At 54.8% G+C, this 26315-nt stretch overlaps 1 protein-coding gene and 2 pseudogenes across 1 annotated transcript; 1 reads left to right on the forward strand and 2 right to left on the reverse strand.

Annotated features, from left to right (window-relative positions):
* The window catches only part of LOC134149703 (capping protein, Arp2/3 and myosin-I linker protein 2-like), a 266237-nt pseudogene that overhangs the window by 165674 nt on the left and 74248 nt on the right, over window positions 1-26315 (reverse strand).
* On the forward strand, window positions 740-1578 carry LOC134149658 (exosome complex component MTR3-like; annotated as a pseudogene).
* On the reverse strand, window positions 5829-25297 carry LOC134149659 (RNA-binding Raly-like protein). The gene is made up of 7 exons (XM_062592893.1): window positions 25109-25297; window positions 24385-24455; window positions 9520-9570; window positions 8949-9097; window positions 8323-8436; window positions 7778-7944; window positions 5829-5867 (listed from the first exon to the last, which is right to left on the reverse strand). The coding sequence occupies exons 1-7, from the start codon at window positions 25295-25297 to the stop codon at window positions 5829-5831; spliced, it is 780 nt and encodes a 259-aa protein (XP_062448877.1).

Here is a 26315-nt window from a genome sequence, read left to right on the forward strand (position 1 = left end):
GTCAAGTTTGGCCAGTATTTCTACTGTGATAACTCGACGCCTCAGGGTATCGTTATGAGTACGTAAAGGACTCCTGGCTTGAACTCCACCAGCCCAGTCACAGAAAAGGATGTTGCTGTCAGTGAAGGTTGTGCTGGAAGTCTCTGTGTATGACAGCTGGAGGAGAGAGCTGGAGGAGTCTAAGCTCTAGCTGTCGTGTTAGTGGGGCAGAAGGGCATAGGGTGGATCCCAAAGGCGACTGCAGGGCGAGCTCACATTGATTTGCAGGATAGGCTGCAGATCTAAAGTCCTCTTGGGGGCGTAAGTGTCAGAATTTATTCGGGCTTGGTACTGTGCTCTCCGTTGAGTGTGGGAATGGCAAGGAGTCTCCGTGTCTGGAACTGCAGCAAAGGGTTCTGGGCAGAGGTCAGCTTGGTAACTCTCTCTGCAAAACATAACTTGAATTTTATTCTGCTAGGCCCTCAGGAAAGTAGACAGCCTCAAGAAATTGCTGTCTGACCTGGATGCCAAAGTGAAAGTGCAGACAGCTCCCAACAAGGATGTGCAGAAGGAGATTGCAGATCTTAGTGAGGTGAGGATGGGGGCACTAGGGGGAGGTTCAACTCGGCTAATGAAGGCCGCCTGCCGCGTGCACCACTGGCTGTGCTTGGGGGGCCAGGCCGGGCCGGGCTCCTCCCTCCCTCCCTCCCTCCCTCCTTCCCTCTTTCCCTGCTTTCCTCACGGGGCGGCTGGCTGGAGGATGCCGCTGGATCACCGCCGCCTGCAGGGCCCCGAGGAGTCGCAGCCGCCGGAGGTTTGGGCAGTGGCGGCGAATGAGGAGGAGGAGGAGGAAGAGGAGGAGGAGGAGGAGGTGTGGGACCTGTGTGCCTTGCGGCCGCTGTTCACGTGCATGGGGCTGCTGAGCCAGGCCGAGGGCTCGGCCTGCGTGGAGCTGGTGAGCGGCACCAAGGTTCTGTGCGCCGCCTGGGGCCCGCGCGAGGTGGCCGCGGCGGTGGAGCCAGGCGGGGTGGCGGCGGCCGCGGCGGGGTGGTTGGTGTGTGAATTCCGGTGTGCTCCCTTCGCCGGGAGTGGGTGACAGGCAGCAGCACGCGAGGCGGCGGCGGAGCGCGAGGCGGCTGCGATGGCACTGCGTGAGGTGCTGGAGCCGGTGGTGCAGCTGGCGTGTTACCCACGTGTGCGCCTCACCATCAGCGCGCTGCTGCTGCAGGACGGCAGCTCTGCCCTGGCTGCCACCATCAGCGCCGCCACACTGGCGCTCACTGACACCGGCGTGGAGATGTACGACCTGACGGTGGGCTGCACCCTATGCCGGCCGCCCAGTGCAACCGCCGCCTACTGGCTCCTGCAGCCTAGTGAGGCTGAGGAGCGCTGCCGCCCTCCTCACGTGGCCCTCCTGCCCTCCCTCAACCAGCTGTCAGGGGGGCTGCTGGGCTGTGGCCAGGGTGCCCCCCTGACAGCTGGGCCCGGGCCCTGCACCTCAGCCTCGATGGCTGCCACTGCCTCTACCCCGTGCTGCTGCAGAGCCTCCTGTGTGCTGCCAGCACCGTGCCACCCCCTCTACTGCCTGAGCCGGCCTGAAGGGCCCCCTCCGCTGCCGCAGGCCCCAGAGGCCAGCAGAGTGGCCTCGTACTGCTAGAGCTCCCGGATTTGTCCCCCTGCACTGCCAGAGGCCTCTCTGGAGCAGCCCCCCACTGCCCGAGCCCGCTGGAGCCCAGCCGAGCAGCCGCCTGCACTGCCAGAGACCCCCAGAGCCTTCCTGAGCAGCCCCTCGCAGCACCGCAGACCTCCCAGAGCACCCCAGCTCCTGCCTGAGGAACCCGTCCATATTGCTAGAGACCCCCCCCACCCTGAGCGGCCTTCACACCACCTAAGCCCCCCAAAAGCAGCCCCCCACACACACACATTGCCTGAGCTGCTGTGGAGTGGACCCCATATCACCTCAGCTGCCAGAGCCTGCCTTTGCCCCCCACCCCTCCACACCACTGGAGTGCTCCTGGACCCCCCCTCCAACAAGGGACTGCCCACACTGCTCAGATCAGCTGCTTTAACCGCTGGATCCCCCTAAGAACATCTTCGCACCTGCTGGAGCCCCCCAGTCAGCCACTCGTGCTGCTGGAGCCCATCAGAGTCTACTAGGCCACCCCTGGACTCACCAAGGCCCAAAGCTTGGAGGTGGCCCTGGTTCCAAGGATGAGACTGCTGTGTCCAGCCTGTCCATTACCAACACCCCACCACAACCATCCACACAGCAGGACTAGAGCAGCCCTGGCAGGAACCATCTATCACTACAGCCTGTGCATCGCTTGGACTTTACAGAGACTTACCTGGACAGTGCTTCGGGGTGGTGGAGAGACATGTTTTGGATTTCTTTTTCTTTTTTTTTTTTTTTTTTTTTTAATATATATAATAAACCCAGCTTTTCTGATGAGTCTTTGGCCCACTTGGGTCTGCCAGCAAGACACTGAAGGATGTGCTCATTTGCCCGGCACCGCTAGTCTGTGGCTACTTGTCCAACTGACTGCCAAGCAGCAGGCTCAGTCCTTCACAAAGAGGGGGTCTGCGCACACACTTGGACTTTCCTCTGTTGGCTCCTGGTTATGTGCAACTTGGTGTAAGAAGTGGCAACTACAGCAGCAAATTTTGCCCAGTGTAGTCTACCTCTGTTCCTGATGCAGGCAAGACCTGAGATCAGGGCTGCCCTTACTACTGAGCCCAGAAGTGGCCTGGGCCAGGCGCTGCAGGGAGGTTGTTTCTCTGCCAGGAGCACAGCTCACTCAAGTGGCACTTTTTTCCCCCATCAAACCTCAAACTGTTTTTGGAAAGCAAGTAGCAGGAGTCACACTTGACTCCCTCCTGGTTGTGTTGTGCTGAGCTGTCCCATGAACCAAGGAGGTGCCCTGGCCCTGGGTTGTCACAAGGAGAGAGCAGCACTGAGGCCAAGCAGGGCTGTGTGCAGCCCAGGAACAACTTTCCTTGTGCATTGTGCTGTCAGATGCTTGGGCTGATGCAAGGCAGAATCTTGCGGGCAATGGTAGCAGGGAGGTGCAGAGGCAGATGGGCACTGACTTGCCAGACTCTGAGCTTTGAGTTGTTACTGGGGATGGAGTGGAGCTGGTCCTGTGAGGCCGACTGCGTCATGCTGCACCAGCCTTAGGACGCTGAGGCTTGCCTCAGCCCATTGAGAAGGAGTATCCTGGGCGAAGACGGTGACTGATGTGTTTCCACTGAGAACGCCAACTTCGTGTTCACACAGAAAAGCCAAGCTGTGCTTGGTCTTGTGACTCAGAAGGGCTGCTTGTCACACCTACGCCCACACTGCACCATCGCTGCGGTGAGCTCTGGGCAGGTGAATGGGAGCGGAGCTGGGAGCACTGCAGTGGATGCTCATCTACGGACAAAGCAGCTGCTTACAATCCCAGAGCCGGGCAAATTACCTTGTGGACTGGGGATAACTAGTACAGTCTCAGAGTGGGGGGCGATGGATAGCAGTAACATAGAGCCTAAGAGAAACCAGGCTGGTACCAGCCTAGGGTTACAGGACAGCCAAAGCCCAAGGCAGCTTCACACCATGCTTGGTCCTGGGAGTGATAAATGCTGCAGCTACTTTTAATCAGGCAGCATGAAAAGCACTCAGTTGTAGGCCAGGAGGGTGCCTTAATCCTCTTCCTCCTAAAACCGTGAAGTCACAGGAGCCCATGCTGAGCTGTGGGCCAGCTGCACGGCTCTTCTTGCTGTCAGTGTTTCCTTCCCGCAGGTCCATGGGAGGCTTGGGCTCGACTGGGGAGCTGGAGGTAGAAACCACACAAAGTGTAGTGTTCAGACACTCCTGCACTTGGGCCAGGCCCAGCACCAGTTGCACAGCTAGGCTGGTCAATCCAAGTCTGCCACATGCCTGTCGCTGACTGTACACCCGTAGAAAGTGTAAAGATTTCAGCTTTAATCACATGCACCCAGGAGCTGCAATGGCACCTCTCACACCTTCCACCTGCCTGAGACCACGTGGATCTAGCTCAAGAAACCTTTGCTTCTTTGAGCAGCCCCCAGTGCACATGTGCATCCATGGAGGACTCAGAGGCCTGCTCTCTTTAATGCCAGTTCTGCCACATGGCATTGTGGAGAGGCAGCTAGCACCTTTCCAAGGAAGTAGCCAGTATATACTGCACAGTATATCCTAGGACTGTGTGTTGCAGCTGCTTGGCAAAGTCATTCTCTCATGGATGCAGAAAAGCAGGTGCATTTAAGCTTGTTAAAAAGTACATCAGACTCAAATAACCAGAGAAAAGAAATACAAATTTTATTTTGTTTTCCTTCCAACACAATACACTCTTTTACCAAGGCAAATTAGAAATACAGAACAATTTCCTACCAGCAAGAGAAGGACGACCTAGAAATGAGAGACATTGAAATAAGATACAACTCTGCAGAACATGGAGAATGAAAGGGACCACGAGTCCCTTGCCTGAAGATAAGTCCCAAAGCACTCTCCTACCACTGTCTACACAGCCGAAACGTGCCTGATGGCAAAGCAAACACCTCCCATTAATGGTGACAAAGCTGCTCAGTGGGAGTCCTGGTGACTGCAAATGCTGCCAGGTAGCACAGCAGAGAACAGTCAAGGAGTGACCAACAAAGACGACCCATTTGTGAGTGTGGGTGACTGGCAGCAATTGGGCTTGCACTACACCGCACTAGGCTGCTGGCGTCGAACTGCAGGGAGCTGCCAGACCAAACAGAACGGGCTGCAAAGGCCCCTTCCATGTGCAGTTCCTGATGACTGGGCCTCCCATAAGCAATGAGGGGTATTTCCAACCTGTCACCTCCCAGAAGAGACAGAGCTGCAACTTTGCCCTGTTTTGTGATGCCAGTGACACGGGTGGAAAACTATAGCTTACACCAGCCTTCTGCATTCGTCTGCCAGCGCTGAGGCTGAGCTCAGTGCGCAGACCCAGCTCCCTCTCCGGAAACACTCAGCCCTTGCTGTGAAGGCCCCCTGGAGCCACCTCAGGGTGGTACTCATCTGCACAGCCTCTGATGGTACAGCAGAAGGACGACTGCACAGGGGTTGTCACGACATGATGCCATGCAGCTCTGAGCACCTTGGCCTGCTGTACTGGCACCCACTGAACTTTCTGAGAGGCCACACAGTGCCATGGCTGGCACAAGTTCCCTGTGGGGCTCAAAGTGTGCAGACAGGGGCTGTGGGAAGGGCAGGCTTGAGGACATGCTTTCAGGGCAGGCTTGAGGACATGCTTTCAGGGCAGAGGAGGTTGACATGTGAACTGTGTAGCACACAGAGGCGTTGGTGCAGTGCCTGGCATGGGGAGAGCTAATGGTGCTGGGTCCTTTGTGATACAGTGTGCTGTACCAAGCTCCAGGGCCCCCTTGCTCCCTTGGCAGCACAGTGCGAGAAGAAGGTGGACCCTTGCTCACAAAGTGGCCTAGATTTCTGCTCAACACTGATGTTCCTTTGGGACATGATTCTTTCTGTTTCTACCCTCTAACCCTCCCTCCCTCCATACACATTTATTTATACCCTCTAACCCTCCCTCCCTCCATACACATTTATTTATCCCTAGTCTAAAAACAGAAAGTGGGGGGGGGGGGGGATAGCGCAAACACAAAGGCTTCTCTAACCACAGCAGGCCAAAGTCTCGTAGAAGCGGGACATGGGGCTGCTGGCAACAGTGGCAGGGGATGCCCATGCTAGGCTGAGTGCTGAGAGTGGGTACTTCACATCACGTGTGGCACTAGGTGTAGGCCTCAAAAGAAAGACGAACACAAGACAGGAACTGCTGGCCCACCAGGAATGCCATGGTATCCCAGTCCATTTACTGACTCCCCTCGAGGTCTGATGTGTGATTTTTCATCTGCAAGAAAAAACATACAGCACGGCCTTTCCATGAGGAGCCCTCTGGCCCTGTCGGCAGGACCAGACACATCACCCTGCCCAGCACAGTGCGCAGCAGCACCACGGCCTGTGCATACGTGCCTGTTCTGCCTCAGAGACCAGGGAGCGAGCCTGAAGTCACCCCTAACAGTCTCAGTGCCAAAGCAGCCTCAAGCTGTTCTCTCTGTATTGCACAGGGCACAAGAGCTGCAGATCATCACTGTGCCCAGCTGACAAGTCAGGCTAGGCTTTGCCAGCATCACAGCTGCAGCCAGATAGGGCTCTGCAGTGAGCTGGCCAGGCAACAGTGCATGCTGCTGTGTGCCCTCAGGGTAGCAGGGTGAGGGGCGTAGCAGCCTGCACTGGCATCCAGGGGCATCCCAAGGCAGCCTGCCCTGGGGAAATGGATGCCTGTGCCACCACATGCCCAGAGACCAGTGGCACCCTCCAACTCATGAGCCCATTTCTGCCTCAGGTGGGTAAAGGCAGGTCTGCCCACTCAGGCATGGCTTGTATGAGGCGATCAGAGAGCAGGGGATATTTTTAGGACTGACTTATTCCAGCCTCCTTGTCACAGCTGGCCATACGCCACCACTGTTTTCTCTGGACACCCCTTCCACTCCTCATGACAGGGAGCCACCAGAGAAGTGTCCCAACAGAGCGGGCGGCTCCCTAGCCCTAGCCTGGCCACAGTCCCTGCTTCCCCATCCTCCTTCTGGCTGCAGTATCTTTGCAGGTACTGAGAGAGCCACAAGTGGTTATCTCCACTCCCATTGTCACCAGCCTGTCGGTCACCCCAAGATCCTGCACTGCTGGGGCAAAGAGAGCTGAAGGAGCTGAGTCCAAATGACACAGAGCAGATGCTGCCAACACTGCACATCATCGCAGCAGCTGGGATCCCACAGCCCCACAGGGCTGTGTGATTACGTGGGAAAGTGCAGCTCCCTGGCAGATGGCTATCTCTGACTCAAAGCTCAGAGCAGGCACATGTGAGAAGCAGCTGCAGGTGCTTGTTGCGTTGAACAGCTTTGATAAAGGATATTTGCACTCTGATGGTTTTTGCACCTTGGGCTAACCCCTGCACTGCTGGAGTAAGACACTCACAGCTGTTAGCTGCATGATGCACAGGTATGGGGCAGGGGCTGTCTGCTCGTTTGCCCTGCCTGGCTCTCTTGATCACCATTGCTATGAGGCAGGAGTTCCTGTGGCCATGCTGGTTCAGGGCTCCGGAAAGGGGCCAGCTCTATCTCCATGTTCCTAAGGCCCCTGGGCACAAACATATCCTGGGAACACAGCTTGATCTAGTGCTGCAGAGCCCAGGGCCTGGGAGCCAAAGCTGTGCCCTGGACCCGGCATGCTGGCAAGGGCCAGTCTGGGCTGAGCAGGAGTGGTCCTGGCAGCAGTCAGCACGGGGAGGGCTGGCCGCAGGCCTGGTAAAGGGCCATAAACTGCACGGGCAAAAATCACCACCTTCCTTGGGCCTTTCCCAAACCTACAAAAGTTGTAGCCCCAGATAGCACGTCAGGGTAGTTCAGGTGCCCTAGAACCCTGGGGCAGGGACAGCCATACTGATTAGGCATCTCCTCTTCTCCGGGCATATCCCAGCAGAGCCCATACAGGCAGTGGCAGGGCCACAACCAAGAAGTCCCTTCTCAGGGCTCCTCCAGCATCTAGGCACTGGTTATGGCTGCACATCAGCACAACACAGCACTTGCTCCTACACCTCGTTGTGCAGTAGGTCAGCTCTGAATCCTCCTCCAAGCCCTCCAAACCCTCACAAACCCCAGAGCAGAGAGATCTGGGCTCAAGTAGAGATAAGTTTTGGTAAAGGAGATAACTAGGGCCACGGTGCACCCTGCCTCCCAGTACAAAAGCTGGCCCTGGCCTTACCGTCTCCTCAGTGTCTGTGCTCTCTTCTGCACTGTCGATGTTGTGCAGGTCACTGTGCCCATCAGCTCCGGATCCCTCCTTCCCTTGGGGCTCCCGTGGCCCCTCTCCTGCTGGGGATGGCAACTCTGCACTCACTTCAACCCTTTTCTTCTCGATCTCCTTTGATCCTGCAGGGATAGAGACTGCAAAACCTTGGAGTGCCTGAGCAGAACAGTAGTCTTATCCTCGCAGGGCAGGGGGTAAAACTCCATGATGCCAAAAGTCTGTGGTCGGCTTTCCCATTACTAGGAAGGAGGGAGGCCCAGGGAATTTTCCAGCAGGCTCTGGAGGCCAAGCTCACTCCCTTGCATGCAGAGATGGTGCCCACCCCTCAACTTCACACTGCCTGGCAGCTCCTACTTGGGGTTAGGCTCACACTTTGGCATCCAGGCTTCCTTGTACCTGCAGGCTGGCCTTGTACGAGCTCTGTACAGAAACATGGACGTCAGAGCCAGCTGGGATTCTCCCCATCATGATTAAGTATGACATGTATAACATCCCCTCACCTGAGAGACGGTCTCTCTGCTGGTCCATGAGGTCCAGGCTTTCCAGCAGACTGTCCACTTGTGCCTTGATCTGACTCAGCTCCCCTTTGATCGAATGCAGCTCTTCGGCCCGCACTATAGGCAGTGTGGGCAGAGGAGCTGCTGGAGTCCAAGACAGGGAAAAGACAGAGCCAGGGGAATCCACAATCCGGGGGCAGCATGCTCCAAAGCATCCTCCCACCAGGCTCCTTCAGCCTTCCCAGGGCAATCGCGTCTCTGGGCAGAGGCAATGGTTTCAGGAGACAGCCCCCAGACTGGCAGCCAGCCCAGGATGGGCTGTTTCTCTGCTGGAGCAGGGGACTCATAGCAGCAAGGTTAGCACTGAGCAATTCACTCAGGCACAGGCACTGCTGTCAAGCATCAAGAAACATAGCCTAGGCCTAGGCCTCTGTGGCTTAGCAACTACCAGGGGAACTGATACTTTGTGAGTCTGTGTCACTGTGTTTCTCCCCCCCCCATACCACAATCTTGCCTCCATGAGCAAATCCCCAACCTCTGTGATCACCAAAATGCTTCCAGCATCCTCAAGGGCTTAATGGAACTATCACATTGCTCCTTCCCTTCTACCCAGGCCACGTAACACTTACACTTTGTCCGTCCTGTCACGGAGCTGGTGCTGCTCCTCGTCCCAGGCTGGGGGCTTAGACTACTTTTGCCTCCTGCCCCAACATGAGTTCGTCTGACCTTGACAGGGATGCGATTAATGAGGGGCGGGATCTTCCGGTACTCATATACCCTACAAGAGCACAAAACCACAGCAGTGTGAGCAGGGCCTAGAAGGCATGGCAGCAGGACAGGTTAACATCTCTGGCTCTGTTCCTTCAGGCAAAACCGAGGGGTGAGGGATTGTGCCAGGCAAAGGTACGCCTCCATTACAGGAGGTCACAGTGCCTACCCTGGCCTTGCCCCTTGCTGGAGCAGGCCAACACACTGTCCCTGTCCCAGCTGCTCCACCCTCAAGGTATGCAGCCCTGGGAGTCTGGGTACAGGTGTTCCTTGAAGAGGGCAGTGCTGCTAAACTTCTCCTAGAAGTGGGGAACGGATGCCTGGGGCTGCCAGCCTGGGACACCCAGCTCACTGCTATCAGTCAGCAGAGCTGCGATCATTTGCCAACCCACACGCAATCAGCACATCCCAGGCCTGGGAGGCCACACTCACCGGTATGGGAAGTCATCCCTGTAGAGACTGTAGTCCAGATCACAATTACTGCTGCAGGAGGTAAGAAGAGAGAGTCACTCACACTGCAGTGACCACTGACGTGCCACAGCATGGCACAGCACTGCTGTGAGACAGCCACATTGAGCAACATGTGGGCACAGCAGGACAGGGACATCCACTCATCCTGCACAACCTGCTCCTCTGCCTGGGGAGCAGGAGGCATCTTAGAGGGTAACAAGTAGGCTTCCATGCAGGACAGCACCGGGAAGGTGGCTCTGTGCTGGCAGCAGTCTGCCCCCAGAGCCAAGCAGGGTATTTGGGTGCTCGCAATGGAAAGATCCCCCTGTGCAGCACCAGCTGGAGCAGGCCTTGCTATCTGGAAATCTGCATTCAGCGCTCTCTGATGTTAAATTTCACAGTCCCTTGCTGTCTGCTCACTCAGCTCCAAATTAAGAAGTGATCTGTCAGGAAATCACCTCCAGTGCAGGCAGCTGACATGGTTGTAATAAATCATGCTCTGTGAACCAGGAGGGGATTGGGGGAAGAAAGATGCTGAAGCTCATTTTGCCATTTCAGCTCTTGCAGAGTTGGTGAGTGTTAGATTAAACCTAGCACAAGGTGAGACAAAGCTCTGCTTGGAGCATCATTGCTCTGCTGGGAGTGGGAAGCCTTCTCCAGCTATGTGCTAGAAGGGCAGTTGAAGACAAGGTCCCCCTAGGGCCAAGGGTGTCGCTGCAGGCAGCAGGAGCAGCTGCAGCTGCCCACAGAGGGAGCAGTGCTGGAGCTTGGGGTCCCTGGAAGAGCTGAATGTCTGCTGGAGGGTTCAAAGAGCAACCTTAGCTTCCCTGTCTGTGCCACTAAGCTGTAGCCACTTGGGCTTTACACTTGGGTGTCAGGCCGTGGGTGCCGCTAGTGCTTGGGAGCAGGCTTGTGGTTCAGTGCCTTTGCAGGCAGTGCTTGTCAGGTGCTGTTGTCAGTTGTTGCCAGGTTACTTGTGAAGCAGTGTGTGCTAGGGCCATGCTAGGCCCGCGGCTGCTCTTTGGGCTTGTGAGGCGACTTTGGTGTGAGGCCCTCCTTGGCAGTGCTGTGGCCGTTGGTGCCGTGGCTGGTTCTTTGCTCGCTTGTGGCACAGTGGCTGAGAGGCCAGAGGTGTAAGCAGGCTTTGTGCTGAGGTGCTTTGTGCCTGCGTGCCTTAGTGGGCAGTGGCAGGCACGTGGCTGCTGTTAGTGTTTGTGCGAGGTGACTGGTGGAGCAGTGCGTGCTCGGTCAGTGCTAGGCCCCTGGCTGCAATTTGTGCTTGTGAGGTGAGTTGTGCCCGAGGCTCTGATTGGCAAGGCTGTGGCGCTTGCTGCTGCTAGTTGCTGGGAGGCTGCTTGTGGCAGAGTGTCTGCCAGGAAGGTGCTCTGTGGGGACCTGTGAGGTGTCTTGTTGCTGTGTGCTTTGGAGGCCAGGGCCAGGCCCCTGGATGCTGTTGGTAGTTGTGAGGTGACTTGTGCAGCCGTGCATGACTGTGGTGAGCTGTGGGCAGGCTTGTGAGGTCCATTCTGCGTGAGGCCCTCAAGGCCAATGCGAGGCGCGTGGGTGCTCTTGGTGGTGCTGAAGCGGCTAGAGTTGTGCGTGAGTGCCATGTCGAAGAGGGCAATGCTAGGCACGTGGCTGCCGTGTGTGGTGCTGAGGCGACCTGTGCCTGAGGCCGTCCTTGCCAGTACTGTGGCCCTTGGTGCTGGTGGTGGTTGTGAGGGCCCTTGTGGCACACTGCGTTGTAGGGCAGAGCTGTAGGCAGGCTTGTGAGGTGCCGTGTGCCTTGCGTGTCAGCGGTCAGTGGCAGGCCGTCAGCTGCTGCTGGTGCCTGTGAGGTGACTTGTGAAGCAGTGCCTGCTCGTGCAGTGCAGAGTGCTGGTGCCAGGGCTGGTCTTTGCTGTTGTGAGGTTGCTGCTGCCTGAGGCCCTGAGAGGCCATTGGCAGGCCAGCAACCTGATGTTCGCGATGGTGAGGTGGATATTTTCGATATTTTAAAACTAAGATATTGGACTTCCTTCTTCACAATCTGCGCCTTTTTCTTTGAAATACGATACCCTGCAAGTCCCAAAAAATTTAACAGACTCACTGTCGCCTCTAAACACATTTGCTCTGAATCCGCTCCAATCAAAATGTCATCCACTTACTGTAAAAGAGTGATGTTTTTGTTACCTTCCTGCCATTGGGCTAGTTCTTTGGCCAAGATCTCACCAAACAGGGTAGGACTGTTCTTGATTCCTGAGGAAGAACCGTCCAGCATAGCTGCTCCTTCCTCCTCGTAGTGGGACTTTCCCATTCAAAGGCGAAAATTGTCTGGCTTTGTTCTTCTATAGGAATACAGAAAAAAGCATCTTTTAAATATAGCACTGTGAAACAATTGTTAGTCTCAGGCACCAAGGCTTAAAGAGTAGATGGGTTTGGCACGGTTGGATGGATATCTTTTGTTATTTGGTTCACTGCCCTTAGGTCCTGGACCAGTCGATATTCTTACTGGCAGGATTGGTGTATTGAGTTCAGACTGACACTCTCTAAGCAAGCCATATTGCAAGAAGGCATTAATTAGGGTTTTTTTTTTACAAATCTTTCTATTGGTTACAGTTTCATTACCTCAGGTAATCGCTCTGCGCTTGTGCTTTCACATTCTTGTTAATTAGCATAGGTCGCGAAGAAGAGGCGGTAACATCATTATCATGTCATTTCCATCTCATTATTCATTTAGGGGTGTGAAGTTTAATATGTTAATAAGCCTTAATGAAACTAAGGTCACTTCTGGGTTATTCTGCTGTTTTTGTCTTACCTACCCCTCGCAATCTTCAAAGCGCTGTGGTTTCATCAAGGTTCTTTAGCCGGAGCTGGTTATCCTTTGCAGTACTGTTTTTCTCTCCCCCTTGTCCTTGAGTCTTGTTAACTATCTGCAAGGTTTTTCTCACAGTATCTCTCTAACATTGGGGGTTTGCACTTGTGAGCAGCTGACAGGTCAAGAGAAGCCACGTGTCCTGGATGGTGGTGGTGAGGTGACTCCTGGGTTTGTTGCGTGTGCCCAGAGGAGTTATTGACCACAGCAGAGCTCTACAGCAATACAGAAAGTCAACTAATCAATCAAACAGATGTTCCCCATTGTCTGACACAAATTCTATTCCACTCCATCATCCTGAGTTAGTACTACTACTTTTAAAATGCGGGTGATGTTCTCTAGTGAATATGGACATGGAGTTTGACTTTGCACTTGTTGCTAAGTAGAAGCTTGCAGGCTGCTCCCAGACAGCTAGGGAGTCCAGCTAAGCTTTTTAAACTGCTCAATCAATTGAATGCTGGTGTAATCAGTGTTAGTAATCTCTTATCTCCAGCATGTGTGTGTGCTTTGGAAATTCCCCCTGTGGAAACAGGAGGGAGCTTGTGAGATGTTCCTGCAAGGTCTAAATGCTGTGCCTGTCTTTCAGGTGTCCACATGCTTTTATGACACATTTGGATCTGTAGCACCTTAGAAGTTGATGATTTTTTGTCTGAGTGTGCAGCCAGTGGAGAATGGGTGCAAAGTCTGTTGGAGGAGACAGAAGGAATGTCACCCCCAAACAGGTACTGGCCACATTTTGAAAGAGATTTCTTGTTCAGGGAAGTTGAGGCAAAAACGAATGGCAAGAGGTGCCCTGATCAGGGCTTGTGAGAGCACTGCTCTGCTTCCTGGAGAAGGGAAGTGACCATGTGTAGGACTATGAGTGGATGCTGAGAGGCAGTGGGTGTTGCAAAGCCTTGGAGGACTAGAAGGGAAGTGAAGAGTTGGAGAGTTAGGCTTTCTGTGTTGTGGGGCACTTGGGGTGCCCTGTGTGTTGCTGATGCAGAGGTGCACGTTTGCTGCACCCTCTGTGAGGCGAGCAGTGGTGTGTGCAGGATGTTGCACTGCAGGGGTGCCCTGTGGGGGAGCCAGGTGGTGGTCCCAGTGTTTTGTTGTTCAGCATGGGAGGAGATAGCTGGAGAGGGCGGTGCTGTGTGTGGGCAGTGCTGCCAGAGTGGGGAGCTGGGGAGCACTGCAAGGTGAGGGTGTGAATATGCTGGCTGAGCCTAGGCTGCCCTGGTGTCATGGGCCAGAGTTGCTGGCAGCCTGCTGCCTTTGATGCACTGAGGTTCAGGCCTTAGGGATGCTAAGTGATTTCCAGGATTTGCAGCATGGATTGTTCCTGAAGGCCCCAGAGTGTTTCTCCTTGCTCTGTGATGTGAACCAAGCCTGTGTTTTCCCTCCTTTCCTCTCATTTCCTCTTGGTCGTAAGAGCTTTGGTCTGCAGCAGTGTTTGCTGAGAGGAGCGGACGTTGTGGGAGATGTGCTTTTCTGGCTGGGCATTAGCCTGCTGGATGCTCTTTGGAGGAGTGAAGGCCTTGTGGTGTGGTGGTCTTTGGAGAAAGGCAGGTGAGTTCTTGGGAGCTGACTGTCAAGGGGCTGAGTCCTTCCTGTAGGAGATCTGTTTGGAGGAGTGCATTTAAATGGGAGAAGCAAGGCGAAAGTGTCCTGCAAGGGATGCGCAGCCCAGGTCTCTCTTCCTTCCAGGTGTAGTCTCTGCACGTTACCTCACCATCGTGCTGTAGTGTGACCTTTCTGTGCAGCAGTGGGGAAATAAGAAAGCAGCCACGTGTAGACACCGATGTGCTAAGTGTGGTGTGGTTAGGTGCTGACCCTGCTGACCTTGGCAAGGGACTGGATTTTGCCTGTGCTTTGGGTGGTGGTGAGGAGCCCCATGTAGCTCTAGCTGCATTGCTCGGAGAAGCTGGAGTCAAGGCAGTGGTGGTGAGCACATACATCCCACCGCTAGCCTCCCAGCTGTGTGGCATGCATTATGTCCCCTCTGTTCTTGAAGCCTTTTACCGCTGGCTCCATTGTGGGAAGGCCTAAGTTCAGGAGCTGTGTCATGGTGGGTACTGCTCTGGAGATGGCTCAGCACCACGTTTTGTCCTCTGGCATCACTCCCTGGATTCCCTGAGGATGATCGATGGCAAATGGCAGGTCATCAAGGCCAGGGCCCAGGTCTGTGTGCTCCCTGACTGAGTTTCAGTGCCAGCCTCAGCTGTCGAGTGTTGTGGAGTGGCTTGTGAATTGGACAGTCAAGTCCTTCTGCTCCTTTCAGGCAAAGTGGGTCGTGCTTCCTGGCATACCTAAGACATGGAGCACCATCTTTGACCTTTTGGGGCCAAAAGCATCCTTCTGGCAGCAGGCGATACTCAAGCAGCCTTGCATTTATTTCAGAGATTCACAAAGCTGCCATGAGCTCCAGCAGTCTCTGAGGCCACTGCATTTTCCTTGGTGCTGAAGCCTGTCCACAGCCTGTCATCTCTGGGTACCTTGTGGGCTGTCAGGGGCAGTTGTAATCTGCATGTGGAGAGTGAGCCTGTGCATCTGTCCTTCTTTTTGTTCAAGTGGAGCTGCCTTTTGCCATTTCAGAAGAAAGTGTTTGTCCTGCCTCCCAGCTGTAGGGAAGAGAAGGCCTGAGGATGGGCCTCCCGTGTAAGGCTCTAGGGGCCTGTCAGTAGGGAGGCCCCTTTAGGTGAGTGCCTTGAGGGCATGTGAGGCAAAAGTGAGTGGCAAGAGCTGACCCGATGAGCAGCTGTGAGAGCGCTTGCTCTCTGCTTCCTGGAGATGCGAAGTGACCAGGTCAGGACTGTGAGTGGATGTTCAGAGGAAGCACTGTTTCCAAGGCCTTGGAGGCCTAGAAGGGACTGGAAGGGCTGGAGAGTTGGGCTTTCTGTGTTGTGGGGCACTTGGGGCTGTCCTGTCTGCTGCCATGTGTGGTGCTGTGCCCTGTGCACCACTGATGCACAGGCACATGTTGGCTCAGTGTTTGGCTGCTCAGCATGGGAGGAGGTGTCTGGAGAGAGCAGTGCTCTGCCCCCGGAGGCCAGCCTGCCATCACAGTGTCCTTGTGGGAGCCCTGGGTGAGCATTGGTGCTGGCTGTGCTCCCTCCTTGGAGCATCCTGGTGTGAGCCAGGGATGCTTGCAGTTAGTTGTTTTCTGTCAGCTGAGGTTCAGGCTTGCAGTTTTTGAAGGTCTTGATGCTTCCTGAGTCTTGGGGGTTTTACAGACTCTGCTGGAGAAAGTGATCTTCTCACTGCTTCAAGGCTTTCTGTGGAATCTGGACCCTGATTGCATCTTCCCATCTCAGACCCTAATCCATTTTGATCCATCCGAGAGATGGGTAGTTAAGGAAAGCAGTCAGAGCCATTTCTCCACTTTGTGCCTACCCAGACACTGGCAGATGAGGAAGATGCTACCTCAGAAGAAGTCAGGGCGCTCAGGGTGATGGGCGACTGTCCTTATATACCCCACGCTCCAACGCCTGACCGTCTTGGTATGCCTCTGCTGGACTCCCTGCTGTGTGCTTGTGCCTTTGCAGAATTGGAGAGCCCAGACGGGACCCAGTATACAGACACAGTCTCACCAGTGACAAAAAGGTGGATAGAATATGTCAGTGGCCCTGCTGGCTGTGCTCTCACAGAGGCAACTCAGCACAGAGAAGAGACATTTGCCCCAGGTTGTTGTGACTATGGAAGGACAGCAGGACTGACAGTAACATGCCGATTCTTCCTCTCTTTCTAGGTTGCTCCAATTGTAGAGGCTCCCAATGCAGTCCTCGAGCCACTGAGGATGGAGGCAGCATGCCAGGGTGTGTCCCTGTACCTGTCAGCATCTTTGCCATCATTGTGAACCTCTGTGAAAGTACCTGCAAGTGAATGAGATGAGGCTAGGTATGGATGCGAGGGGTTCAATAAATGCGCTTGGCTTCCATGGGTGACCTGGGGTGAGGGTTCACCTCCTGGTACCTCTGCTGTGCTGCACATTCTGCATCCCAGAAATGTTTTTACTGCCAGCCCACTCAGCAAATGCTAGTCTTCCCCTTCCTTTTCCTAGAAGGTGGTGGTGCCCTGTAGGATGTGTGAAAGACCCCCTGTAGGATGTGTGAAAGACCCTTATAATGAATGGCAGCATGTGTCGAGTGCCTTTGTGTGAGTGCCCCAAAGCCTTGGTAGCTTGAACTGAGGAAGTGTCACAGTTCTTAGCCTCCTGGCTCTGTGAGGGCTGAAGATGTGCCCAAGGTCACATTTTCCATGGCAGCAGCACTCAGTGCTGTGTGATCCCAGCTGTGGAGCCCAGACTCCTGGTACAGAGGCTGTGCAGCCAGGAGAGTTGGCATTTCAGCAGACCTCCAGCCTGGGGCTGTCTCTTTGTTTGGGTCTCATTTCAAAGGCTCTGCATCCTTTTTCCCTTCACAAGGGCTCCATGCCCAAGTAAGGAAAGGAAAGGAACTGAAGTTACTTTGGGCTCAGGGGGTCCTCAGGACTCTACATTGTATCTGCAACTTCTGTATTCCTAAAGAAAATCCACATGCCCTCCCCTCACCACCTTCCTAGCTGGAGGTTCCTGAGGGCATGGAGGTGGGAAGCAGCAGCCTGCTCTGCCCAAAGAGAGCAGGATCCTGCCCAGTGTAAAGAACTGCATCATGCAAAGAGCCAGCTCTGTGCCTGATCTTGTGCTGATCATTTGCACGTGCCTTGTGAGCCTGGAGTGCCTTGGCCACCTTTGGTGTTAGTGCAAGAGCGTCCCTGTGTGTCTGGGTTTTGGAGTCAAGGAAAGGCAGTGAGGAGAGCAGTGCCAGGGGAGTGTGCAAGTGGGGCGTCCCCTGCATGCCTGTCTTCTTGCTGGCACTTGGTTGCATGTAGTAGACGAGGCAGCTGTGTGGGGCAGAGACAGTGGCACAGCTGGCACAGCAGAGGTCTGGCGTTATGTTGAGGGCTGTTGCAGTGCTGAGTTGCTCTGTCAGTGTCAGACAGCCTTTCCCGTGCAGCTGCTCCCTGGGCTGATCTCTCAACGTTGGCCCTAGAAATGGAAGTGGCATCCTGCTGTCAATTTGTGGGTGCTTGTATCTGTACTACATGATACTTGATGGGAATGGTCCGTGTTATAACTTTTTAGTGCCTAGAACAATACCGCTGTGTTAAGCGGAATACAAATAAGTAATTAACAAGGTCTTGGAAATCTGCGAGAAAGAACAGCAGTTGGTTACATATGGATTCTGTGGCTTCCAGCCACAGAATCACCATGAGAAGCAGTCAACATGAAGGTCAGAAGTTGAAGAGTAATGAAGTAGTGACCCCCCAGAGTCAAATGTGGCCCCCAAAATAAGTCTGCACGCGTGCGCAGTATCATAGCCCAGTGATGCAACCGAGGTGGAGTTGGCTAGACTCCCTGCGCTTGTTGGCCCCATGTGCCAGGACTCCCGCCTACTGCAAATAATCATAAATACCATAATTTTTCCAAAGGAGAGAGAGGCTGCTACACAAAAGAGGACCATGTTGCCCCCTCGGGGACGCTCGAAAAGATTGTGCCTGCCGACTCTCTCTCTCATCATGCAGATGATCGGGACAAGCACTGGAGTGGTCCTTCTTGAGATTACCATTGTGTCGGTCTGTTTGTAAGTATCTCCTAATAAACTGCTTGCTACTGCAGAGTGTTTGGGTGTGTGTGTGAGAGTTTGTGCTGGCTTGCCAAACCGGATGTTTGGCCCCCAGGAATCTAACTAGAACAGTGTGGGGGAAAGCTAGTCCAGCTCCTTAAGCGCAGCACTGGAGCTCAACTTTCTTTGCGCCTGTCATGGTGGCAGGTTGGGAGCTGTTGACACCTGGAGCTGAGGGGGTAGGGGGTGTCAAAGGCTACTGCAGCAGGGCCCAGTGCATGGCGATGAGTGCTGCTCTTAGCCCCTAAGAGTCCTTGGAGTTTTGTGGCGAGAAGGAGGGACTTCTGGTGGGAAAAGAGCCCTGTGAGTAGGAAGAGGCTCAGAGGAGAGGGGAGCAGGTGCTGGCATGGCAGACCTGGGCTTGCAGCATCTGGAGGAGGTGCTGAAGGCCAGCGTGGGGCGAGGGTGTCAGGCTGTCTTTGGCAGGAGACTGTTGCCAAGTGCTGAGCTTGTGGTTAATCAGCGGGGCAAGCTGGTGAGGAGAGACTTGTAGCAGGAGCAACCTGGAGTAGACGGTGACTGCAAGAAGAGTGAGGAAGTGATGGCCTGGGATGGCAAGCAGAGGGGCCAGGTGGTGTGGGGAAAGTCAAAGCCCTTAAGAGAGCAGCAGGAATGCCGGGAGCTGTGGCGTGGGCTGCACAACGAGCCACTGGAGAGGGCTGAGGATTAGCAGGCAGAGCCAGGGGTGGCCTTGGAGTGGCTGTTTGCTCTGGAGTGCCTGAAGAAGGGCAGCCTGTGCAAGGGGCATGGAGTGCAGGGGTGGAGAGAGGAACCTTGGTGGTGCTGCCCAGCTCTCAGCTGCCAGCCTGGCACCAAAGGTGAAAGCCGAGGCTTGGAGGCAAGGCCATGGGGATGGGTGTGCCTGTGGGGACTGCCAAGGCATTGTGATGGGGGTGCCCCCAGAGATCCCCCAGGACTTGGTGAGGGATGTTGCCACGGTGAGCAGCAGGGCTTTGTGATGGTGGTGGCATGGTGCCTCCAAGGCCATGGTGATGGGGCGGTCTGCATGGGGACTGTGTCCCTGCTGTGAGCAGAGCCCCTGGGGTCCTCCCTCTGAGCAGAGCCGCTCCCTGAGGAGGCAGCAGCTGCCCTTGGGGCCAGAGCAGCAGGTCCCCAGCAGAGGATCCTGCAGAGGGACAAGGGGCGGCAGCAAACGACTGCTGCCAGGCTGCACAGGCACTGCCAGGCATGCCAGAGGGCAGGGGCGAGGTGAGCCATGGGGCTGGAGGCAGAGGCAGGCAGCAGGCATGGGAGCAGCCGTCTGGTTTGGCAAAGGAGCTGGGGTGAAAGAGGCAGGCAGGAGCTGCTGCGGCCAGGTGGGAATTTCTTGGTGGCCCTGGGGATTTTCCCTGGGACAAAGCACAGCAACCTGCATGCTCCAAGGCCCACACAGAGCCCGTGAGCTCTGTTCTGAGGGGCAGAGAGCAGCTCTGGGCCCAGCTCAGCCAGGACGCGTGCAACCAGAGCTTCCCTTGCCCACGGGCCTCAGCTTGCCTGCTCTTAACCAGCCACTCAGACTCAACCGCCTCTACCCTGTGAGCCCTTCTGCCCACAGGTGGCCAGCAGCAGCTGCACACAGCAGTGCAGTGCAGCTGGAGCCCAGTTTGCTTCCACCAAAGGCACGGGCTGCCTCGGCTGCCCAACGCACAGGGCTCACGGGCCTCTGCACATGTCCTCATAAAGGTGCAGAGATGACCATGATGGTGGCTTTGAAAGCCTCTGCCTGACTCCCTGGAGCTGCTGAGGAGCAAGTGGGAAGTGCTGGCAAGGAGCAGGAGGTCTCTGTCTGCCGGGAGCCTGACTGCATGCTCTGCCTGGCAGCCTGCAAGGACATGCCTGGGGGTGCCCAAGGCAGCTGCCATTTCCCGTCTCTTGCCGCACACTGACAAAGCCTCTGCCCAGCCAGCCTGGCTAGCAGGAGAAGCAGAGCACCCTCAAGACCCCTGCCTTGCTCTCCCCTGCTCCTGCCAGGGCTCAGCTCCAGCTGAAGCTGCCTCCTGCAAGGCTAGCCCTCTCCCAAGTGCTTCTTACAGCCCTGTGTCCCTGGCATCATGCACAACCAGAGGCACCAAATTCCACAAGCCTTCAGAATTGTTTAGCTTTGTACATCATTTCCACTTGGCAGATTTTGGAAGGACATGACTTCTTTGGGGTGTCTGACATGGCTTGCAAGCATTTTCTTACACCACCTGCTTTGCCATCCCACCGCTGTTTGTGCTGGCATCTCGTTATTTATTTTATTTCCCTCACATACACACCCCACTTAGGCGTTCTCAATCTTAGCATGCTGCTGGAGCAAAGGAAAGGAACTGGGGTGTTAGGGGGGGCGTGGGTGGGGGAGACAGAGAGTGTTGAAAACGTGCTGAAAGCAGGTATGTGAAAGTAGGGGACTAGTGAGATTTTTCTGCTGTCTTGCTGTGTGAAAAAGCAGGAAATGGAGAGCAAGAAGAGAAAAGAAACTTCTGTCTTCCATAGCAGCTCTATGGAAAGGAGTGGGGACAGGATGCAAGGGGGCCACATTGGGGCTCCTCGCCAGCAGGCAGTGGGGCAGGGGCTCATTGTAAAGGAGTTTTGGGTGCCAAAACAGGAAGAGCATCCCTCCTCCTCAGCTACAGAGGTGAGCCAAGGACAAGCAGCAAGTGAGATGGAGGACTGCTGGACCAATACCATCAGCCCAGGCAACAGTTCCTTGTTCCCTAATGCTCCTGCAGCTCCCTGGGAGCCTTCTGGGGCTCCTGTTTGAGGAGGCACACAGAAAATCTGAGCTGAAAAAACTGCTGTTGGATCCCGGGCAAAATCCTGCCCGAGAAGCTTGTCTGGCTCGGGAGACCGTGTGGCAGCCAGGACTCCTTGGTCCTGGGGCTGGGGCTGCCCTGATGCCCAAGGCCCCTCTGGAGATGAGGGAATTTAACAGAAATGTTTGGGAAATAACTGGGGGAAGGGAGGGGATTGCTTTCCAGGAGGTGAGAGGAAATCTCTCTGCTCCCTGGCTGGGCCATCTCCATGGCAATGGCGTAGTGAGCCCCCACATGACACGAACTGAGGTCACAGCAGGATGTGCTGCATCACAGGGAGGTCTCCCTGGAGCCATGGGTGGGGGCCCTCACTTCCCTGCGAGGCCCAGGCACTGCTGGGCACTCCTCACGCAGTCCCCACCACTGTCCTTCGTAGTGGCTCCGTGGCAATAACAGGGGACAGGAGGCAACGGGGCTGTACTAGGAGCCTTTGTTGACATGCAGAGGAGCAGCAGCATGTTGGAAAGGAGTATTGGGTGATGAGATGGGAAGAGCGTCCCTCGTCCTGGGCTTGAGAGGTGAGCTGAGGGCAAAGGGACAAGCGAGATGGAGGACTGCTGCAGGGACACCATCAGCCAGGAATGCACTTGCTTGTTTCCAGTGCTTCTGTAGCTCTCCAGTGAGGATTGATATCGTTTGTATCCTTTTATGATTCTAACTTGGCAGAGCATATTTGAGGCTCAGAGATGCCATCTTGAGATGGCCACAGCCCCTGTCCTCCTGCAAAACGGGCTCCAACCTCTGCACCCAAAAGGCAGCCTGTTTGGGAGAGCACTTTGTGAACAGGTGGGGGCGACACTGTCACCTTGTAAGACCTGGCTACCCCAAGGACTTTTCTCTGTGGAGTGCACTGCTGGGGTGACCCCAACATGGCCATCTCCCCCAACCCCTCCTGACCCCACACCTCCACTCCCCAGCACCAAGAGGCCCACAGCTGATCCCCCCCTCACTGCCCCGTGCCCCCATGGGGCTCCTCAGCCCTCCGAAGTGACCCCTCGGGGCACAGCCTGGCAGAGCTGGCTGCCAGGGCAGGAGGGTGCACTGTTGCCATGGCATCGCATGAGTGCAGCCCTCCTATTGGCTGTCACGAGGAGCAGGGCAGGGACAGATTGGAATGATGGATGTCTCAGCCAATCGGAGTCCAGAGTGGGAAAAGACCAAGAGAAGGGAGACCTGCAAGGGACGAGGAAGTGAAGCAGGGGAGAAGGGAGTGGGATTGAGAGCGGGTGCGAGTGGGGCTGGTGAGGACTGCGGGTGCGTTCAAATGCTGGCGGGTGTCCTCTTGCTGCAGCAGGGTCAGCGGTGCTGGTGAGGGGGCTGCTTTCCTGCAGGAGCTCCCAAAGGGGCTGCTGGGGCTGTGACCAAGGGATGCAGCGCCCTATCACCAAGGGGAACTGACCTGCAAGCCAGGCGTGCCGGCCTGCCCCAAGCATCTGGGCCTGGGCGGCTTGGTGGGGTCTGGGTGCAGGAAGCTTTGAATGTTTTTTGGGTCTGAGATGCATTTGCAAGCGTTTCCCTGAGCTGTTGCTGCCCCCACAGCCTCCAGATGTTGCTCAGAGGTGTGCTTGGGATCTGCTGGGCAGAGTGTGAGCAGGTTGCTGGTGTCCTCACGAAATGCCCTTCCCAACGGTCTCTTTTGTTGTGGAAACTGCATTTCAGAGTGTCTCTGAGAGAGGATGGCCTACATGTCATGTCGTGTCCTCGCTGTTGCTTTGGGGACCTGGTATAAAGACATGGTCTCACCTATGCCAAAAAGAGGAGTAGGACGTCTCAGTGGCTGTTCTCTCACAGATACAGCTCAGCATGGTGAGGAGACATTTGCCCCTAACTGTTGCGACTATGTAAGGCCAGCAGAACTGACAATAACACTCTGATTCTGTCTTTCTTTCTAGGTTGCTCCAGTGTACGTTCCCAGTGCAGTCCTCAAGCTGTTAAGAATGGAGGCAGTACACCAGGGTGTGTCCCTGTAGCTGTCAACATCTTTGCCAGCATCTTGAGCCCTCTGTAAAAGCAGCTGCAAGTGAATGAGATGAGGCTATGTATGGATGCGATGGCTTCCGTGAATGTGCCTGGCTGTTTCAGTATTGAAGAGGCCAGTGGTAGGCACATAGCTGCTGTTTCTGCTTGTGAGGTGCCTATTGCCTCGCTCTCTGGTAGGTCAGCAGATGCCCAGTGGCTTTGATGAAGCCTGCGAAGTCACTACTTCCTCCGAACCACAGAGGCAAGTAGCAATTAAGTTGTTTGATACTTATTTGAAAGACTTCTGCAGGGTAAATTCCGGAGGACAAGGAGACACATTATTAGTCTTGGTGGTTGTGAGGTCAGTTTAGCCTGACTGCCTGTTAGGGCAGTGGCAGGCCCATGGCTGTGGGCTGTGCGTGTGAGGTCCCCTGTGCCTCAATGCCTGATGGGGCAATGCCAGGTATACAGGTGTTGTTTATGCTTGTGAGGTCACTTCTGCCTGAGGCCCTGCTAGGCCAGAGCCAGGCCTATGGATGCTATTTGTGGATGTGAGGTGACTTCTGCACCAGTGCCTGACACGACAGTGCTGGTTGCATGGCTGCGGATAGTTGCTGTGAGGTCCCCCATGCCTCGGTGCCTGACAGGCCAGTGCTGGTTGAAAGGCTGCTGTTACTTGCTGTGAGGTCCCTTGTGCAGCAGTATTTTATAGGACTGTAGAAAGCCCATGGCTGCTGCTTGTGGCTGTGAGGTCACTTCTGCCTGTGTGCCTGATAGGTCAGTGCCAGGTACACAGATGGTGTTTATCGTTTGTAGGTTACTTCTGCCCCAGTGTCTGATAGGCCAGTGCTGGGCACGTGGCTGCTTTTTGTGGTTGTGAGGACACTTGTGCCTCAGTGCCCAATCGGCCAGTGCCAGGCCCCTAGCTGCTGGCTGTGCTTGTGAGGTCTCTTGTGCCTCAGTGCCCAAAAGCCAGCACTGGTCACTAGGCTGCTGTTTGCGGTTGTGAGGTCACTTATGCAGTGGTGCCTGATGGGCCAGTGCCAGGCTCATGGCTGTTGTTTGTGGTTGTGAGATCTGCTCTTGTGGTTGTGTGGATCGTCTCTTTCTAACGATCCCCGAAAAGCAGTCTATTCTGGATCTCCAGCTCCAGAATGCATCCCTGCATCTCCTCGGCATTTCTCTGGGTCATGTCTGTTGTTGTTGTGGGCCTCAAAGACGGTGCTGTGTGTCACAAAGATGACTGAAAGGTCCCATAGGAGGAGATGCTGAGAGGGCTGGGACTGTTTTTCTGTTGTAAAACAGACTGCTAGTGTCTTTAGACATCCTTTGAGGGTGTCTAAATATCTGGTGGGAAGGTGTAAGGTAGATGAGTGCATGGCTCTGAGTGTTTCTCTGTGGTAGCTAGGGAGAGGAGGAGAGGCAATGGGCACAAAATGGCAAATCATGAATTTCCACGTGAAGGTAGGAAAATACCTTCAAGTATTGTGAGGGTGGTTAAATGCTGGAAGAGGTTCCCTGAGAGGCTGTGGAGTCTCGACTTTGTGAGATGCTCTAAACCTGCCTGACCTAGTCCTGGGTAAGCTGTTGTAGGTACCCCTTCTTGATCAGGGGGGTTGGAGCAGGGGATCTCCAGAGGTCCCTGCCAATATCGTCTATTTTATCATTCTGTAAAAAAAAATAAAACTCACACTGAAAACAACCATTCCAGGAAAAAAAGGAAGAAGCCAAAGGGTTGCTAGCAACGACTAGATTGGCTCGTTTGTTTGTTTTCAGTGTTTGTGGATGTGGAAGGGAAAGAAGAGAGTTTTTAACTTCAGGTCTGTTCTTTTCATACCATGTTCATTAAGAAAAACAAATCACGAGTGGGGATATCAGGATGGAGGCAGCTGTGGTGTTGCTGGCGGGGTGGGGGGGGAGGAGTCAAAGGACTACAGCAGAGGGGCCTGTAGGCAGCAGCTGCCTCATCTGCCTGGTGCAGCTGAATTTGTGCATGTACTTGTTCCTCGGGCTGCCCTTGTGAGAGGATTTCACTACCTCTCCTGAGGCAGAGAGCCTGGGAAGAGCAGTTGCTCAGCTGAGATGCTGAGGCCCAAGTGGTGGAGATGCTCACTTGCTCTAGAGGTATTGTGGGGTTGTTTTCTTTCTTTCAGGAAAACAATTTCCTGATATGAAGAAGTAAGGACTTGTCCTAGCTTAGAAGTGGCTAGGATGGGTGTGCATGAGTGTGTTCTGCACCTTTCTTAGTCCTAGCATTTCTAATGCTTGGCATCCAGATGTGAGGCCCCTTGTACTTCCTTTTCATCCTTTGGAAAACTCACCTGCTTGTGGTGCACCTTCTTGTCTCTGTTGCCATGTTGGCCAACTCCTTTGCTCACAGCAATCCATGCACTGCCATCTGCCTCCAGGCTAAACCGTCCTAGCTCTCTCAGGCTCTCCTCAGATGAGAGATGTGCAAGACCTGTAGTCGTCTTGATAGCCCTGTCCTGGACTCTCTCCAGCAGGTGCATGTCTTTCTTGTACAGGAGAGCCTAGATTTGGAAAAAGCACTCCACAGGTGGGGCCTCACTAGTGCTGAGTGGAAGGGAAGGATCACCTCCCTTGAGCTGCTGGCAATGCTCTTGCTAATGCAGCCCAGGATGCTGTTGGCCCCTTTTGCCGCATGAACGCATTGCTGGCTCCTGACCAACTTGTGACCAGGACCCCCGGGTCCTTCTCTGGAAAGCTGCTCCTCATCTGAACTCGGTGAGGTTCCTCTCTGCCCATTTCTCCAGCCTGTCCAGGTGCCTCTGGTTGGCAGCACAAGCATCTGCTGAATCAGCCACTCCCCTCCCTTTTCTGTCATCTGCCAACTTGTCTAGGATTCCTTTGGTCTTATTACCTAGGTCCTTACTGAAGATGTTAAACAATGTTTGCTAAATTGCTCTTAGGATTCCTTCTGGACTGCCTCCGTTTGGCTGTGCTCCCACGTAAACCCAAGAGGTACCCTAAGGCAGAATAATTAGTTCAGGTACTGCTTGAATGCACAGCGTGGCTGGGATTTTGTGTCATTGCCTTCCTGCAGTTTTCCCAGTCCTTGCAAATGATGCCTGCTCTTGCCCCTTCATGCACATGCAAACTCTATGTGTTGGCATGCAGTCCACATCTTCTGACAGTGTCACAAGCGCACAGCAGGCTCAGAGCAAACTGTCTTGCCATCTTGGGCACATTGGAAGGAACTATGAATGTTACAAAAGACTGGAAATGCCATGCAGTGTAATAAACCCAGAGTGGCTTTGCAGGCCAAAGAAGAAAGGTAGGAGTTTGTTGCACACAACCCTAGTGCCAAAGAAACTGAAAATCTCTCTGGCCGCCCCCAAGGAGGTCACAGGCTGCTTCTTGGTGGTAGATTTGGAGAGTGCCCCTCAGCAAACCTACACTCAGTGCCAAAATGAGAGACACCAGCAGTCCCCTGAGGAGAAGCAGCCTAGTTGTGCAGTAAATGTGGAGCAGGCAGCACTCGTGTGTGCCTGTTATGGGTAAGGGGCT

Source organism: Rhea pennata, chromosome 21 (genome assembly GCF_028389875.1).
Source record: "Rhea pennata isolate bPtePen1 chromosome 21, bPtePen1.pri, whole genome shotgun sequence".
NCBI classification, from domain to species: domain Eukaryota; kingdom Metazoa; phylum Chordata; class Aves; order Rheiformes; family Rheidae; genus Rhea; species Rhea pennata.